This window comes from Pipra filicauda, unplaced genomic scaffold, assembly GCF_003945595.2.
Source record: "Pipra filicauda isolate LSUMZ 115617 unplaced genomic scaffold, ASM394559v2 scaffold1_size10287979_pilon, whole genome shotgun sequence".
NCBI lineage: Eukaryota > Metazoa > Chordata > Aves > Passeriformes > Pipridae > Pipra > Pipra filicauda.
The window spans coordinates 8030970-8048177 of NW_024104310.1; the positions used below are offsets into that span (position 1 = coordinate 8030970).

Consider the following 17208-nt stretch of genomic DNA (forward strand, 5'->3'; position numbering starts at 1 on the left):
ACGTGTTGCTGATGAGTGATGAGCACCACAAGCTGACACCACATAAATACAGCATGGTGCTCTTCAAAGAAAGCAATCAAACATACCTAGAAGGTTACAGCCCTTCTGAACAGTCCCCCAGCTATGAGCAAATGTCCCACAGCTTTACAGTTCTTAAGTACTGGCAGCAGATTTTACAACACTAACGTTGTTTAACACTACTCACAGTTTGGTAAAACCCAAAGGCATCATATGAGATCACAGAAGGTAAGAACACATAAGCAAAAAAAATGTTAAGGATAAAAATACAGGGTTTTAATGATCCCTGATGGCTTTTTCCCTAATACAGAGTGTTTCAAAAGAGGCAGCGCTCCCGTGCACGGAACGTGCAGTGCAAGTTCAGCCAAGCAGCCCCATGTAATGAACACCTAGATCTGTATGTAATGAACACCTGCACCTCACAAAGCTCCCGAGCACACTCCAGGACACGTGTTCCCTGTCTCCTCCTGTGCTCCCTGTCATTACAGGAAGCTCGGACGCGCTCGTGAACCATCGCGCTAAAATGTAAACAAACTACAGCAGTTTATTGGTAGCCCAGTGAGTACCACCTACATGCATTTCTGCCTACTGCCCATGACTGTGTCACGGATACAAGTCATGGTGGTGTAGCCGGAGCACACACAAATAGGAAAATTCATGGAAAATTTCCCCATGGTTAACTGAAGTGACATTTTCCATCTAAAGCAAGACTCCTAATTTACTCTGTAAATATCAAACAAGCTACTTATGTACTTTTGGGACAGAGTTAAGGCAGTTCCCTCTTCCCTTTTTTACACATTCATTCAATAGACAGGGAAAAAACAAAACAAAAAATCACTAACAAACCCCAAACCAAAGTCTTTAAACAAACCCTACAAAGAAAGTCTTTAGTGACTAAACAAGAAATCAGGATAATTTTTAAGTTAACTTTCACCTCTGAATGCACGGTCACTACGAACTTAGCTCAACAGAAGTATGAATACCTATTGTCTTAACTCTGAAGAGAGATTCAAAGAAGGAAAGATAACTTACTTGGCCAGCAGTGTCAACCAACTGAAGATGATATTCTTGGCCATTTACTGTGATCAGTTTTGTAAAAGCTAGAACAAAGAAGAAATACAGAAACATGTCAGAATTACACACAAGTAAGGGATCAGAAGTCACTCATCTGTGTCATTGTCAGCCAAGCCACTAAGAAAAAGAACTTTAGTTACAGGCTTTAAAGTAGCAATAAAAGGCTACATCGGGTGCTGCACTTTTAACTTGTCTGTTGCAAATAACAAAACTCAGAAATTTACTTTAAGATTTCAAATTTCAGGAGATTCTCACATTGGATGCAGCTGTTCCTCCTTTACTTTCTTAAAAGGAAAGAATAAAACATGCATTTCTAAGAAACTTTGAGGCAACTGTAATTACTGGTAACATAAGATACTTAAATACAACTGGCATCAAAGCTAAGTTTGAACTTATTATAGGATATTTTCCTCAGTTTCCAAGCAGTTTAGCACAATCAATTTCCTAAATGTAAATCCCATGAAGTAAGTGATCTTGACTAAGAAAAATAAAATAATCTTTGGGGGCTAAGACACATAGAACCACACTTATGAATATACTAAACCTAAATAATGACAATTAGCTAAAAGTGCACCATGTTGCTTTCACATCTGCTGTAGCTTCCAGCCCATCTAGTCCTCAGTCACGAAGCACACTCAGTCCCAAAAGTGATGAGAACTGCTTCTCTTCCTTGGATTCATGAAATGCCAACGTGCTGTGAGCTGAGGAATCTTACTCAATGTTTGTGTTATGCAACTGCAAAAGCAAACAGTGCCACAGCTCTTGTAGGAATAATAATGTACTGACCAGAACACCCAAACCCAGCTTTGGAGCTCTGCTTTGGCCTTCAAGATGCACTCCAGACACCATTACGGGACAGTTCTGGTATACTGAGTAAAGTTTGTGTTGTCCTCTGGTTGAGGTCATTTTCCCAAATACTACCAGTCCTAAACCCCTCATTTGTCACTGCAATGATGAGCAGGGAAACAGAGTCAGGGAATGGGTCAGTATAGTGTTAGCTAAGCTGTCCACAGCTTCCCAAAGCTGTACAGTTGGATGTTCCCAACCCCACTGTGCAGTCCCCTGCCTACGCTTTCTGGGTTTGAACAGGGTCTCCCAGAAGCTGAAGTTGTCCAACTTTCCTCCTCCCCCAAAGGTCATTGTCCAATCAAGTCTCCACAATTTGAGCATTATCTCGAGTAAGTGGGCTGAAATAGCTGAAACTGGGGGTTTCAACCCACCTCATAAATCAAAGCATCCTTTCAAAAAAAATGGAGCAATTCAAACAGCAAAGCCAAGCTAACACAGTGTCCAAATCAACAGTGTAAAGCACACCCACAACTTCCATTACAATACCAGCAACTGCCATTTGAAATGGAGAATCAAAGCTCCTGCCTTACCCTGGCCATCCCCTAACAAAGCTGCAGCACATGTGCTGCTCTCAAGTCACTGTCTGGATGCTGTTGTCATTGCTGCACAAAAGTTTTAGGTTATAAAACAAGGATCCACAACAGCTCTTTGCCTTGGATGAGAACTGTGATGGGGACAAACTGTTTGTTTGAACAGATGTTAACAGGCAGCGTTGCTATAATACAATATCCCTGCTTTTAGTCAGAGGGAAAACAGACTCCTCTGGAGACACACTGCATTAACAGGTGTATGGAAACAACAGTCCCTCTCCAGTCTCTTGACACTGCACATACACATCAAAGCACTCTGCAGTCAAAGTAGCTTCAAGAGCATCATGAAGTTAATATTTAAAAAGGGATAGATGACAGCTTTTTCAGACTATTCTAGAAGCCTAGAAGAGACTCAGCAAAGACATCATCATCATCATCATCAGTACTGGAAGAGAGTGTGACACAGATAAGGGAAGGGAAACAGTGGAGGAGTCACCACAGAACTGTTAGTTCAGTGCAGAGCCTTGCAGCACTAAGCACAGCCCACTGCATGGAGACAGATCTGCTTCGATGAAGTCACAATTAATGACTTTCATTTCTTTGCTGAAGCTTTTCAAAAATATTCCCGGTTAAGAATTTCATCATCCGAAAAACCTACAAGTGTATTTATTGTGATCTGTTGATCCAGAGGAATCAACCATTTCCAATTCCGTCACCTACTACCCTGGGACACGTTGCCTTTCGTTGTGCTGATGAGCAAGAAAAACAACAACAATACAATCACTGCACAGCCTGGCTCTTCCTGGTAGGCCAAGGACTGAATTCAGCAGGCCTGACCAACCTCTGCACCCCTAAGTCATTTTGTATCTGGAAAATGCTGCTCATCAACTGGAACACGGATCTTGGAACAGGACATGCTCACACGGATCTTGGAACAGGACATGCTCACCCTTCACAACCCGGAACTCCAGTGATCAGTGTTACCCTAAGATCAAGTACACCAGCATGAATGAAATGATTTGCATATGCAACTCAAATGACAGCTACTGTGAAATTCCTAGAATAGTAGGTCTTATTCCTATTGTTCAAGGCCTATACAACTTGTTCCTGTAAGAGCTTGACTATAGCTTGCCTTCTATACAATTTAGCTTTACACTCAGCATTTTGTGCAAGTTTTATTATTAGAAGACAAAAATTATAAAGATTAAGCTACCTGCAGTACTACCCTTTCATCAATGCTGGTAGAATACTGTAATAAATTACAAGGACAATTTTCTGGAGACAAAACAGAAATCACACAGGTCAGTCTACCCTTCACTGTGTACTTTTTTCTAAGTGTAGACCCAACCACTAGATGAAACTGAAAAGGTTTTATAACCTCCTATAAAAAGCACTGGAAAAACGCAACATTCTCCAGCACTGTCCCTAGTATAGGAACCTGGACTTCTCAACACTTCTTGCCAGTATTGTCCACCAAATTTGAAATTACAAGCTAGGAAAAGTGCAAGAGTTGATAACATACTTTCTGTCTTATGACCCTGGATAGAATCAGAAATATACAGCTGGGAGTGTCAAAAGACTGGAATGATCAAAGATTTATAAAACAAAAAATTTAAAAATATTAAGTACATGAGTCAAAAGAATTAGTTTATACTATACCCATCAAAACTAGTTGCAAATCTCTGTCTTATAAAAGATACCGTCAATAAATTTAAAATTTTTGTTAAATTAGAATGTGTTCTCTATTCCTTTCCTCGCAGAAGCAATTCTAAAATATTGTCTTTATCAGGCATTCTAGGGCCTAAAGATGGGACAGATTTCCCACTGTTTTGGACCTCAGGGCATAACTTCTACGTTTTCAACCTTTACTTCCCATTAATATGTTCTGATGCAAGAAGGGCCCTTCAGTTCTCTACCTTTCAAAAAGCAAATTCCTCCAGCCACAGCCACAGATCACAAGACTTACACCAAATGAATAATGCTGTTTGTTTTCCAAATAAATAAGAAATCAGTGAAAACTTAAGCCTTTTCAGGATGCCCCCGCCCAACAAGTCTTCATGGCCATGACATACTCCATGATTAGAATTCAGATCAAGCAAGCAGTGCAGACTACAAGGATTAAGTAAGAGAAAAATTCATCTGTGGTGTATTTTCATAGTTAAGAAGCACTACCAGTGTGAGACACACAACTACAGACTTTCTAACAGCAGTTACAGACAACAGGTAAAGGATGAAACAAGCTAAGCTTGTACCAAGGTGTCAAAATGCTACAAGACGACACAGACTCAGCATTTTGTAGGGACTTTTGACTCCATGTCAAATTTGTTCATTCCCATATAACTGCATAAAACTTAAAAATATTACTTTAAATAATTTGCATTTATATAGAAGAGAGAGTAAAAATAACCTGTCCCAACTGACATTAAGATTTAAAATACAAAAACTTAATCCTCAGTATTTAGTGTGTAGTTTTAATTTAAATCATACCTTACTTATAATTCTAGCAAAGTAAAAAGGGATGATGGAAAGCCTTAGTATGAATGACATCTGTGTAAGAGCTAACATTCAGATCATTCAGGCCAAGGGGTAAATTATCTACTCTGACTTGCTAAAGCAAATTGAGAGTTTCTCAAAAAGTAGCATTTGAATTTTAGTTCTAAGCAGTAAAATAATCCCAAGGAAAATATCCTGATAGCTACTGATTCATAATTATTACCACATATAAATTCAAAAGAAACCCTGTTCTGCTGACTGCTTCATTCAAACTTACAGAGTATCACATAGGCTCAGCATCCTACTGCAGAAGTTCAAAACACCAAAACCACTGCATTTCAGAAGTCATTAAAATACAAGCAACTCCAGGGTTACAATCATGAAACCAGTTTTATCTGCCACACAATTAAAGTAAACCAGTATGATCAAGTTACTCAGAGTAGCACTGCAGTTGTTCAAGTACGTTATGACCATCTCTAGCTCAGAAAGAGATGCTTGGATTGTAATGAATACCAGGTAACTCACCTCTGAAGTGACTTTTTGCTCTTGGCAGCATTTTTAGTATTAATGTCTTTACCCAACCACTACATTAGCTATTCACAAAAGGCACTAATATCAACAAAAAAAAACCTGCTAAGAGAAAAAAGACACTTGAGAAGTCAAATACTCAGTATTTGCAGCAAGCTGATAGTGTACCAACCTTGTTATCAAACAGCTGGAAAGGAGTAATTAAAAAGTTTATCAAGTTATCATGGCCACAGCATGTCAACTTTCTAAGGTAGCCATTTAATTCTGACTGGTATTGATGGCTTTATGTTCATCTGGATATACTGACCCAATAAGAAATGTGAGACTCTGGAATACTCGTATATAGTGGCACATTTTCATACAGGTGTGACATATGTAATTTAAAGTGCCCTGACTACATTAGGGGAAGCAGATGTCCAACAACATAATACAATACAAGGAGATGCATTGTAGCCAGGTTCATTAGGTTTTCCTTCATTTAGTGCTAAAAGACAATTCAGCTGTTTGGAGAAGCATGTACACAGTGATTTCCATGCTGCAATGCTGTAAACGTTGGTTTAAAAGAGTAATAAGACTTAAGAGTTAATTAATGAGCTTTCATGTTAATACGTAAATGCCCACATAAGCAGTGTGTATATCGCCAAGGACTTCTCATAAGTTACTTAGGTACAGAAAAGCAGCTTGTCAGTTATTTACTTACTGTTCTCTATGGTTGGATCATACGAATCAACAAACTGTCCTTCCACAAACTGAATCGTCAGTGAAGATTTTCCTGTAAAGAATGGAAAAGAGAAATATGGATTGAAACAAGTCTTCAGGTTGTTATCACTTTACACTTACTAGTAGATACACTAATGTCTTATCTATCTAATAGCAATCTAGCCAATATGAGCTTTGTATGCTTCATTTAAAGTATCTATACATGACAACTGACCTAGTTTTAAATTAAATGCCTATTCCTAGTAACTGGGTCTCCCGAACATTTAAAAAGCAGAGCAAAAGCTACTTGGTATGTGTTCTGCTTTTGTTTTAACAGGGCATAATTTAAACGACTCCTCCAGTTTAAAACAAATCTAAAAGCAGCAGTGTACAATCCTCACAGAACTAAATTTAACAAACTGCTATACTTGGAAGGTTTTTCTGTCAAGAAGCAAATAAAACTCAAGATCAGTTTCAGTCACTGCAAAGAAAACTTGGATAGAGTTAGCCAAATTTGGTTTGACTTGAAGATTGGACATATTTCCCATGACAAAAGGATGATCTCAAAATTCTTGAGACCAACATAGTCTCCTATTAATCCTCCTACTGCCACACCACAACAGACCAGCAGATGCTGTATTTTAAGTAGTGACTGAGGGGGCATAATTGGATTTTTTCCTTTGGAAGCCATTTAACTGCTATACTTTGGCAGACAACTTTATGTTCCAAATTTCAGTTAGAGTAATGCAAAATACCGAATTTAGTAGCAAACTGAAAAAAAAAAAACCACGAAAACTCAGTCTTGAGAGATTTTACAAGATCGTGAAGGCAAATTACATATTGACCATATAAAGTTCTGCATTGACCTTTAAAGTTCTGCAACTGAAGACTTTTCAAGCATTACAATTTCCATTACAGCACATCCTCTACATTTGGGAATCTACTAGATCCTATTACATTATGTTTACTGGACAAATACACTCCTAAGAAGATTGCCAAGTGCATTAGCTGCTTTTGGACATGAGCATATTCTTCATGCTCCTTTATATTCTTTTCATCGGCAAGAAGCACAAACAAAATATGACCTCAAGTTAAAATTTTTACTCAAGACCATCTGACTCAGTGGAAGCCTCTCAATGACTTCTTAAGTAACCAATGTTGTGGTGGAACTAAATAGTAAAATTGTTTTCAGGAATAAATTGCTTTGGATAAAGGCTGCCCACTTGCAGTGCTCAGACCACAGTATGTTTAACTTTGCTGTAGAAAAGTACTTTCCTAAGCATTCCTTCAGGAGATACTAAAAAACAGTTTTCTATTTAATTTTCTGCCATGCTCAGTGTCATGAGCATGTGTATTCAAGTGTCATGCCAGCTCATTCAAGAAACAATGCTAAAAAACAAAAAATCCAGGCAAATCCCAGAAAGACCAACTATCGCCAAGGTTTGAACGAGTTGCTTTTTCTCAGATCATGTTCTTAGACACCATTTTCTGATCTTATCTAACAGCACCACTGAAGGTGTCACGCTTACTGTGTATAAGTTGACAGAGGACACTGCACTTTAAACCGTTGCTCCAGCAAAGGACATTCACCCTCCCCCCTCATTCAAAATCTTCCTAATAAGGACAGATTAGGGATTGAAACTGTGCATCCCAGGAACTGTCTGAAACTGTGTATTTTGGACAACACTTGGTGAATTTTCAAACTATTTCTTCTTCAGCTTATGAAGTTGCTACCCAGAGTTCATGCTTCCAGATTCTTTGCCAATACCAGCACATTAGGCACTCCGTTTCAAAACAAATTTAACTATTTCTATATTAGGCTGTACAATATCCAAGATAAGAAGAGCTAAGTGTAGCACAGATCATCACTGAACATTTTTCCTCTTCAGAAGGATCCTAAACTAACTGAAAGACTTGATTGCTACTGTCTGTCTGTGCTAAGCCTGGGAACTGAATCCCGGGAAGGAGTGGGAGCCAACAGAAAATGCTGCATTTAACACCCAGCTGTATTAATTACTGCTTTCCTCAGTGAAAGAGGAGGAAACAAAAACAGACAAAACCAGTGTTCCAACAACTCTCCTTCTAAATTCCTCCTGGCTTGGTAACAAGCCTCTCAGTAATGACGTGCTCCTGATCACAAGAGGATGCCTGCTTTCTTCCATGAGCCACAGGGAAGCTCTCCAGCCTCGGATTCTGCACCTACCCCCTCGGGATAAGTGCACGTAACAGTATCCCACTAAACCAAGGCTTCCAAAGTGGACATGAGAAATTCAAACCCTGGGTCATTAACACCCCACTGCCATGTCTCACCCATGACCAAGCTGCACTCAGAACCATGTAAACAACAGCTCAGCTTGAACTTTGTCCTACAGGTTTTATTCCAGGCCTTTGACCTATGCTCGTGGACGGGGCAGAAAATCAAGCTGACAATTTAGCTCCTATTTGCTCTTTCCCCAGAAAGATCAGGCAAGGTTTTCAGAGAGGATTGCAACACAAACATTATGTCCATGAGGCAGGGGCCAGGGAACTGCACACAACTACGTCTGCCAATGTGTTAACTCCACCTCGGAGCACGGCAGGGAGGAGGATTTGGGAAGACACCTCTGACTCCATGTGCAGACACCGCTAGCACACTTCAGCCTTAACAGGATGAGCCTGACATCAGCAGCAAAGGCTTGATTACCTGATTACTCAAGGGTGCACACCTCAGAAAGGCTCAGTTCTAATGTGCCCTCATTTGGAACACAGCCACACATTTTTTTGTTTGTTAAGCTTTTCCTTCTTGCATCCTCCACACTGGTACATTTAACATATCCACTGTACTCAAGTTTTCGGAAAATAAACATCCATTGAGACCAAAATGAGAAGTGTCAGAAGCAGAAGCAAGGCTGGGAGCTGGGTGCAGAGCCTTGCTACGGTAACTCCAAGCACCAGATGCTCCATGGCAGAGGAGTTACAAGCAAAATCCTCCAAGTTTACTGACTCTCCCTCTCCCTGGAGGTAGAGGACAGAAGGGAAGGGTTGCGTGGAATGTGTTTTACGAGTGTTTAGAATACAAGTCCCAGGTGGCTGAAAGCTCAAGTTGTCCAGAAGTACCCGAAGTGTATTTGCATACACAATTCACTGTTTATGGTATTATGTGAGAGTGGCAAAAGAAAAGAGTTTTCCACTGTCAAAACAGAAAAGGAGCAGGTTTTCAGACAGAAAGCCAGTTCAAAAAATAAAGCTGTCGCGTTTCTGTTCACACCAGACCACTCGCACCATGAAACCGAACGTCCCATAAACACTCTGTGCAATCACAGCACATCAGTTTCAAATGCCATTGCAACTGTCAAGGCAAAACAATTGCCAAATTGAGTTTTACTCATCTTTTTACTACTTGGACAAGAGCTGTAGTATGTAATCTAGCCTTAAAATTCAAGCTTTACAACACCAGGCAATTTACCAAGCAGATGAGTAACTGAGCATGGGTGGGCTAAGAAACAGCTGCCTCCCTACAGAGGCCGTGCCCCCGCTTTGCTGCACCACCACCTGCCCGCTGTCCCCGTCCCACATCCTCATTCTCCTTGCAACAGGCATAGGGAAAGCCCAGATTCAATTCTCATAGGCAGCCAACTTCCCCCCAAACCCAGGAGACCAAAATGATGCAACCAGTTAGCGAGCAAGTCAAACAACAGCTCCACAAGCACAGCATTGTGCAAGCTCAGATGTGCAGCTGCCCTCGGACGTGGCATCGCACGCTGACGGTCACCAGCAGCACAGCCCAGTTCATCTCAACAGGAAAAATTTCTCAATGCCCAAAACCCTCCACACAAGCCACCAGTAAACAGTTTGTGGGGGTCAAGAACAACAGCTACCGAAGAGCTGCAGTTCTCTGCTCTGTTGGTGTGGTAGATGCATAGTTTCTTTAACTCATCTTTTTCTACTAAAATGCTCGCTTATGTAGTTTGCATAATCATTAAACACGTAACAACTGGCAGCATCTAATTCGCTCCTACCACAAGCCTAGCACCTTGTCTGAGTTAGCCTCTAGACTAACTTTGTAACTAGACTTACCTAGTTAGTCTTCTAGGTCTATTCAGTCTTACCTACAAAACAAACCGGTTCAGGTTTTGTCACAAGAGCATTCAACAAAATGAAATGTTGTCCATCACATCAGATTAGGTAAGTCTGTCTGCGTACTCAACCTGCAATATCTCACACACAGCTACACTCAACCCACTACACTGCACAGAGATGGAGTTTTCATACTGAAAAATACACTTGATTTAACTTGAACATTGGGATCTTTATCTTCTTTAATGCACAATACCAAGACAAACAAAACGGAGACACCGGCATTCCCATAGAACAGATTATTCATCCTCAGAGCACAGAAGGGGACTGAACAACTTCTTGGAGCTGATGGAGGTTAACTGGGTAGGAAAGAGAATTACAGCATCCCTCTTCAACAAAGATCTTCTCACAAGATAGAAGACGATCTCAGAACCCATCACTAGCTCATCATTCATCTCAGGCCGCATCGTTACCAACTTTCTACGGTTAATTAAGATTTCCTCCCCCCAGGTGCTAATTATGGCTTTGTAGTTGCTATTTTGCTGATCATTGCTATGTAGTTTGGTGAATTATTCTAATGACTATAAAAATGATACATCTGGGTCAATGAAGAATTCTGTTTCTAAACCTCTGGAGACAGCAATACAATGAGCAGTTTGTGTTTTACTCAGATGTAACTTAATTCTACTATTAGACTTTTAATCATGAGGAATTATAACATACAAACACAACTACTCTGAGCTGTAGTTCTATTTTTGTAGCAATTTCCTTGTGATATCAACATTATGATACCAGGATTAAAAAATTATTTTCTGATGCTTACAGACAAAACTCTCGTTGGCACACAGAGCTCAATTCCTGCACTTGCTCATATGATACAAATGCTTGATTTGCAATAGAGAGTGGTGGCTCTCCTCTCCCAACATGCTGTCAGCTTTCCAGAGGACAGACTAAAGGTTATAATCCTGTAAGAGTTAAAGTCTGAGGACCTAAATGAGACATCTTTTGGTAACTTGATGAGGGACCTCAAACATAGAAGAGCCCTTCCTAACAAACCAAACAGCAGATCAACATTTCAACACAAGCTCTTTTTCAACTTCTATGGCACTCTGTCCTATTGCTCTACTGTTTCCTGCCTTCTCCTGATCTATTGTTATATCAGAATATAAGGAAATAAATATGACAGTCTACAGCATGGTTTTCTAGCAAGAACTATTTCTGCTGTAAAAGAAGAGCTTCCCATGATGATCTGTAACACCAAAAGCACGAGCCTGCATGGAGATACTCATTTCCCTTCCTTCTGCATTGCACAATTTTTCTGAGGTTTATCAAAGGTATTCCTCTGCAAGCCAGAAGAAATCTGAGAGCAGTCATTTAGAAACAAAGCCAGATGGTTTCCTTTATTTTCTTCAGATTTCAAAGCAGTTGGTCAAACTCACAAACATATTTGCAGGACCTTGCTAGGGTTGGCAGCAATGAGCCTTCAAAACATAAGCCAAGAATCCTGATGCTATCTAGATCATGCTTTCTGTAAGGAAAGCAAGAAGAGAGTATGTGCTTTATTCCCTGATATTTAACAGCAGGCTCACTCCATCCTACACTAGTGCCCATCTCTCAGTGTTGACTTACACTTTTGTTGCAACGTATTAGACGTCCAAGCAAGTATGTGGAGAAAAATTCCACTGCTTTCCTGCAACAGCTCAGTTTTGCTTTCATTTAAGTCAGTAACCTCAGCAAAGGATTGTCAGAAGAAATGTTTTAGTTATTTTAGCACATAATCCAGTTACCTCTGCTTGTCACCCTTGCTGGCAGAAAAACAGAGGGGGCCACTTTGCCTGCTATTTCCCTTTAAATGAGATAAACCAATTTTAATTCCACATGTCAAAGATGAAAAAGCTGTTACAAAGCTTAAAAAGAAAAATATCCAGAAAACTTCTGTGGCACACATCTCACCTGGCCATGGAATACACACATACATGGCTGCATCCAAGAAGTTTTAAATAGATTGGGGGAACTGCATCCTGGTGTTTCCTAACTACAAAGGAAATTCAGACACTCATACCCCAGACAGTCAACCTATATCTTCTCAGATAAATACCACCCTCTGTGTTCCCTTCAGACTTCCCACAGAAACTGTGCATCCCTGCAGCACCTTCCCACCTCCCTCCCCACAGGACTAGGCCTAAAATATTTCAATGGCATCAGTAGCCAGGTGGTGAGCAACTGCATTGTGCATCACTTGTATATTCTTTTATCATTATTATTTGCCTTTCCTTTTCTATCCTATTAAACTGTCTTTATCTAAACTCAAGAATTTTACCTTTTTCCCTGATTCTGTCCCCCATCCCATTTGGGGGAGTGAGTGAATAGCTGTGTGGTGTTTAGCTGCTCACTGGGTTAAACCTCAACAGCTTCTAAAGGGAAGCTTATTAAGCTAAAGATCAGATCCTACCATTTCAGTTTATGACACACTTCTAGGGAAAGAGCCTGAACCTTGTACTGATTTCCCCTCCGAAGAGGCAAAATTCAACTTGTACCTCTGGGTAGAAGCCAAGTCCTTCCTCCCTATACACACACTTCAAGCAGCTCATTAGGTGTTTGAATAAACTTGACCTTTCCTTGGATCAGCTGGTATGTACAACATGAAATGTCTTTGAAAGACACTTCTAGAAACTGTCATAGTTTCATCATTAAATCAGTCTTAAATGCTATGTCATTGGAAATAAAAATGTGTCTCTCTTGCTTTAATGCATTCCATGCATTCCCCTTTTCAACCTTCATGATTTTACTTTCCACATAAGGCAACAAACACCCAACTTCCAGTCAATTTTTTCTTGCCACTAAAGATCGCTGGGATGTACAACTTCAGTTACCTTTCTGCAAGACAGAAGTATCAGGACTAGCAGGGTTTAAGTGCTTCTTCAAGAAGCAGATCTTTCCAGCTGCATTCACCAGCACCAGCTCTCCATCCAGCACAGACACTGCCTGCTAAACTTCCCATTTCCATTAGAAAACAGGATAAACTCTTCCCTCTGCAAATCTGACACTAGTAAGAGAAACAGAACCCTTACCTAGATGAAAGACCTCATTCTTTCAATGGATCAGTGCTGTTCCACTGAACTGCAGGTCTTCCCTAAGAATATTCCCTGAGAAGGATCTTTATGAGGACTGGAGTCATAGGATTCCCTGTTGCCAACACTGTGGCCACCATAACTCCGTGCTTACAATCACCACCAAGCAGAGGGTTTAAGTTTCTGAAAATGTCAGTAAAACTTTCATAGCATCATTTAAAAACAGAAGTTTAGGAATGTGATCCTGAGCATATTGTAACACTGAGTAACCAAAAGCAGCTGAAATGTGTGAGGAATAGACCATCTTACCAGTACTAGTGAACTGCACATGACCACAGGGCCTCAGGATCTTTTTGGAACTGTAAGAACAATAGTAAGAAATGTATTCCTCTCTTCCTTGTTGCAGGATGACAGAAGGCAAGTGCCTGACAAAATCTTGACAAGACAGTAATAGTAATATTCCCTCTCTTGGTAACATCATCCAAGAAAATAATGTGATATATATCCAGCAACTGTAGCCAAGTAGTTTCAGCCTTACTCTGAAGAGAAATCCACAGAGCTCTCCACCAACCTGTAGTAAAAGGTGGAACACACTACAGATTTGTTCCAACAAGGGCAGGCTACTTTTACAACACACTGTACAAATACATGAATCAAACTGCATAATAATCACTAGAAGATCTTGACCACAGAAGGCAGCTCCACCCTGCAGCAGTATGTGTGACTATGAGGGGGTCAGTCAGCGTAACAGGGTTCAGCAGACTTTGGATGATCACTGGTGACACAAAGTCAACAAATGCCAGCAACGCACGTGGCACCCAAAAACTGACGCTCTTGGAAAGCACGTGGCTCCCAGCATCCAACACCAGCACACAGACTATCCACTTGCCATGACCTGCACTGCTGGAAGTCCCCAAAGCTGCACGAAGCATCAGGTACTGCAGCACCAAGCCTGACAACACCAACAGCTCTTAGCACAAAACAGGGAACGTGGTCCTTAGGGATACCGACAAAGAGTCACACTGACTCCCTCTTCCACCCGTGGAGGAGGACATGGTCAACTCCACCACATCTCTGTCAACAAATGTACTGACAGACACTGAGGCAGTCTTGATAAGTTGAGCCTTGACCACTTCTTCTGTGCTAGACCAATGCTGCTGAGAATCTAGACATAACCATAAAAACCAGTGTGCCTGAACTGCTCCTTCCTCTACAAAAACTGTCTGTCTCCCCACCACCAGGTTCAGATCAACTTTTGTTGCTACTGTTGTCTCTTTCTGTTTCAACTCTAGATCTTTGAATTAACTATACAGGCATCTTCCATGTTACTTCTGCTTTAGCATGTGAAGCCCCTCCCCTATTTTAATCAGGGTGGAGTAAAGCCACTATCTCTTAAATGCCATCCTCATACCCTTGCCCTTTATCCAGCTGGAGTTAGTCATTAACCCCTCCCCACTAACGTTGGCTGCAAGACTTCTGCACTTACACACTTGCCTGATCGACCCAAGAGTAGCCTCTGAATACAGAGGACAATCTGTTAACAGTATGGAAAGGTCAAAGTAATAATATACCCAAATCACTGCATGACAGATAAGGGTAAAACACCAGGGAAAAAAAAAAAAAAAGGACTCTGAGGTAAGAACAACACCATGCAGAATAGCAAAAGAATCATTAGAGCCCCCAACCTTGGGAAAAGCAAAGGGAATTTAAGCCAAAGATCTGTCAGATATGACATGATAGAGTTGATTTAGCTGTAGGGTAAAGAAGGTATAATAGGTAACCCCTGTTTGCTATGTCATACTATCAAGTTCTTGCCTGTCGCAACAGCCAGCTGGCTTTCTTACCTTCCCAACCAGCACGTATCCATCTGGTGGCTCACAAGGTACTTCACATTAAGCGTTTTTGGGCAAGATTCATACTTTTCACTTAAAAGTACTCTCACTTTTTATACTGTCTAGTACAAAAACATCACAATACAGAGCTCTGACCTTTCCAGGGAAGAACAAAACCAGGAAAAACATAGAACTGACATCCTGTGAAAACTGAAAAAAATCACCACCCCATCTCACTCCCACCCTCCCCCAAGCACCTGAAGTCAGCCCAGGGGTATAACTGAGGATGCCACTTGTGACCTGACATTAAACTCATTTTTCCAGTTTGACTCTCTTTCATAAGTCAAGTGTCTTCCAGCCAGTTCAGCTCCAGTACCTGAGGAAGCACTTGCCAAGAGAAGCTGGATTGTTCCTTCCCCAGCACCCCACCAGCACATCCATGCAGCGTGGACAACGAGTGAGCTACATTTTCAGGTAACTTAATTTCAGGTCATCCTTCAGGAGACAGAGCAGTACATTGTATTTATCTGCTGTAGAGGTGTCTGCACAGCAACCCAACAGTTCTGCAAGTGTCATTTTATCTCATCCTCTATCCTACCCCCATACTTGGGGATAAAAGCATGCAGTTGAGGAAGGACAAGCAGAGAAATGGTTTAGGTGTCCTAAGACTCCTTGATACACTCTGTATAAAGAACATGATTTTGAAGCATTCCGATAACTTATTCATCCCTGCCTTACTGTTCAGAAAACCTTGAATTACCTTACATTTGAACCACTTTTAGACTTCGGTTTAGCAACCACAGAAGGTTTATAAAGAATCTTGACAACTTTCTTCTCAAAACATGACAAAAAAAGTTAAGCCAGCATTTATTCACCAAATGAAGCAAGCACCTATTAGAAACAGCCATTTCCAAGAAAGCAGTGCAGAAGAAGGTACTTTAGCAAACTAAGAAACACGGTGCTTGTTTATATGCACGTTGCAAAGCAGAAACTTCCAGTTCTAATTAAAAAAAAAATGCTAATTTTGAAACCGATTTCAAACACCAAAAATTTGTTATTGATGGAATAACAAGCCTTAAAGCAAAATACACTTTACTGCATTAATGTCAAGTGCTTGATTGTTTTGACAGTTTGTGGGACAGATTTAATAAGAGTTTTCCTACATATTATGCATCCCAGCTCTTTTGCATACAGCACGAGTACCTTTAAAGGAGGTCATACATATTGAATGAAGTTTTGGCAATACAATCTGACAAGCTGTTGAAGCTAGACAGATGTATCCCACTAACTCCGGAGACAATGTTGTCAAGAGACACTTTCATATCCTAATTTCGTATTACACTTGAACATGTTCACACCCACACACTGAAGACCACTTATATATTCTCTCTTTTCCCCAAATTAAAATTAATTTAAGTCAGTACTCCACAAAATACAAAAAGTAACCAGATAAGATTTGATATGCATGCTCCTCTGGTTCCTGTAATCTAAATTACCGAAGAACACTGACAACCATCCCAGAAATACTCACCCCCTCAATCTTTAAGACTTCAGTGCAATATTAAAAAAGTATGTTGAATGAAAAATTTGCTGTTTAAAGGATAATCTATCAGGGAATTGTGATTTCTTCAGGTGATAACTGTTTAATACAGAAGGACCAGAACTAGTCACACATTAGGATCTTTCATTCCTTAAAAGCCCTTCAGAAATCATTCACTTAGTCTTACGCCTCATAACCTTTGGCCATTATCCACAAACTCTTGATGATTTCATCCAAATCAAACTGGTATACATTTCCTCCTCATGTTCTAGTTTCAAGTTCTCTAATTCATGTAAGAAGTCCCATAAGAAATTCCATGTAACTTCCCTTTTGCAGGAGCCCCCAAGTCTCAAGCTACTTTTTGCTTGTCCTGTCTTCATCTTGATTGGCACATTGTGCTTGATAATCCAAAACCTGCACTTTGAGAACCTGTATCATCTGTTTACACCACTACCTTTTTCACCATTGTCTCATCCCACATCCTTTATACTTCAAATGTACGTGTCCAGCATGGCAAA

At 40.5% G+C, this 17208-nt stretch overlaps 1 protein-coding gene across 1 annotated transcript in view; it reads right to left on the bottom strand.

Moving 5' to 3' along the window:
* Positions 1-17208, bottom strand: part of RHEB (Ras homolog, mTORC1 binding) — a 38502-nt gene that overhangs the window by 14013 nt on the left and 7281 nt on the right. The window contains exons 2-3 of the mRNA XM_027727822.2: positions 6193-6264; positions 1051-1118 (exon numbers count right to left, since the gene is read on the bottom strand). Of these exons, the coding sequence (XP_027583623.1) occupies positions 1051-1118; positions 6193-6264 (140 nt within the window). The remainder of the gene's footprint in view (positions 1-1050; positions 1119-6192; positions 6265-17208) is intronic.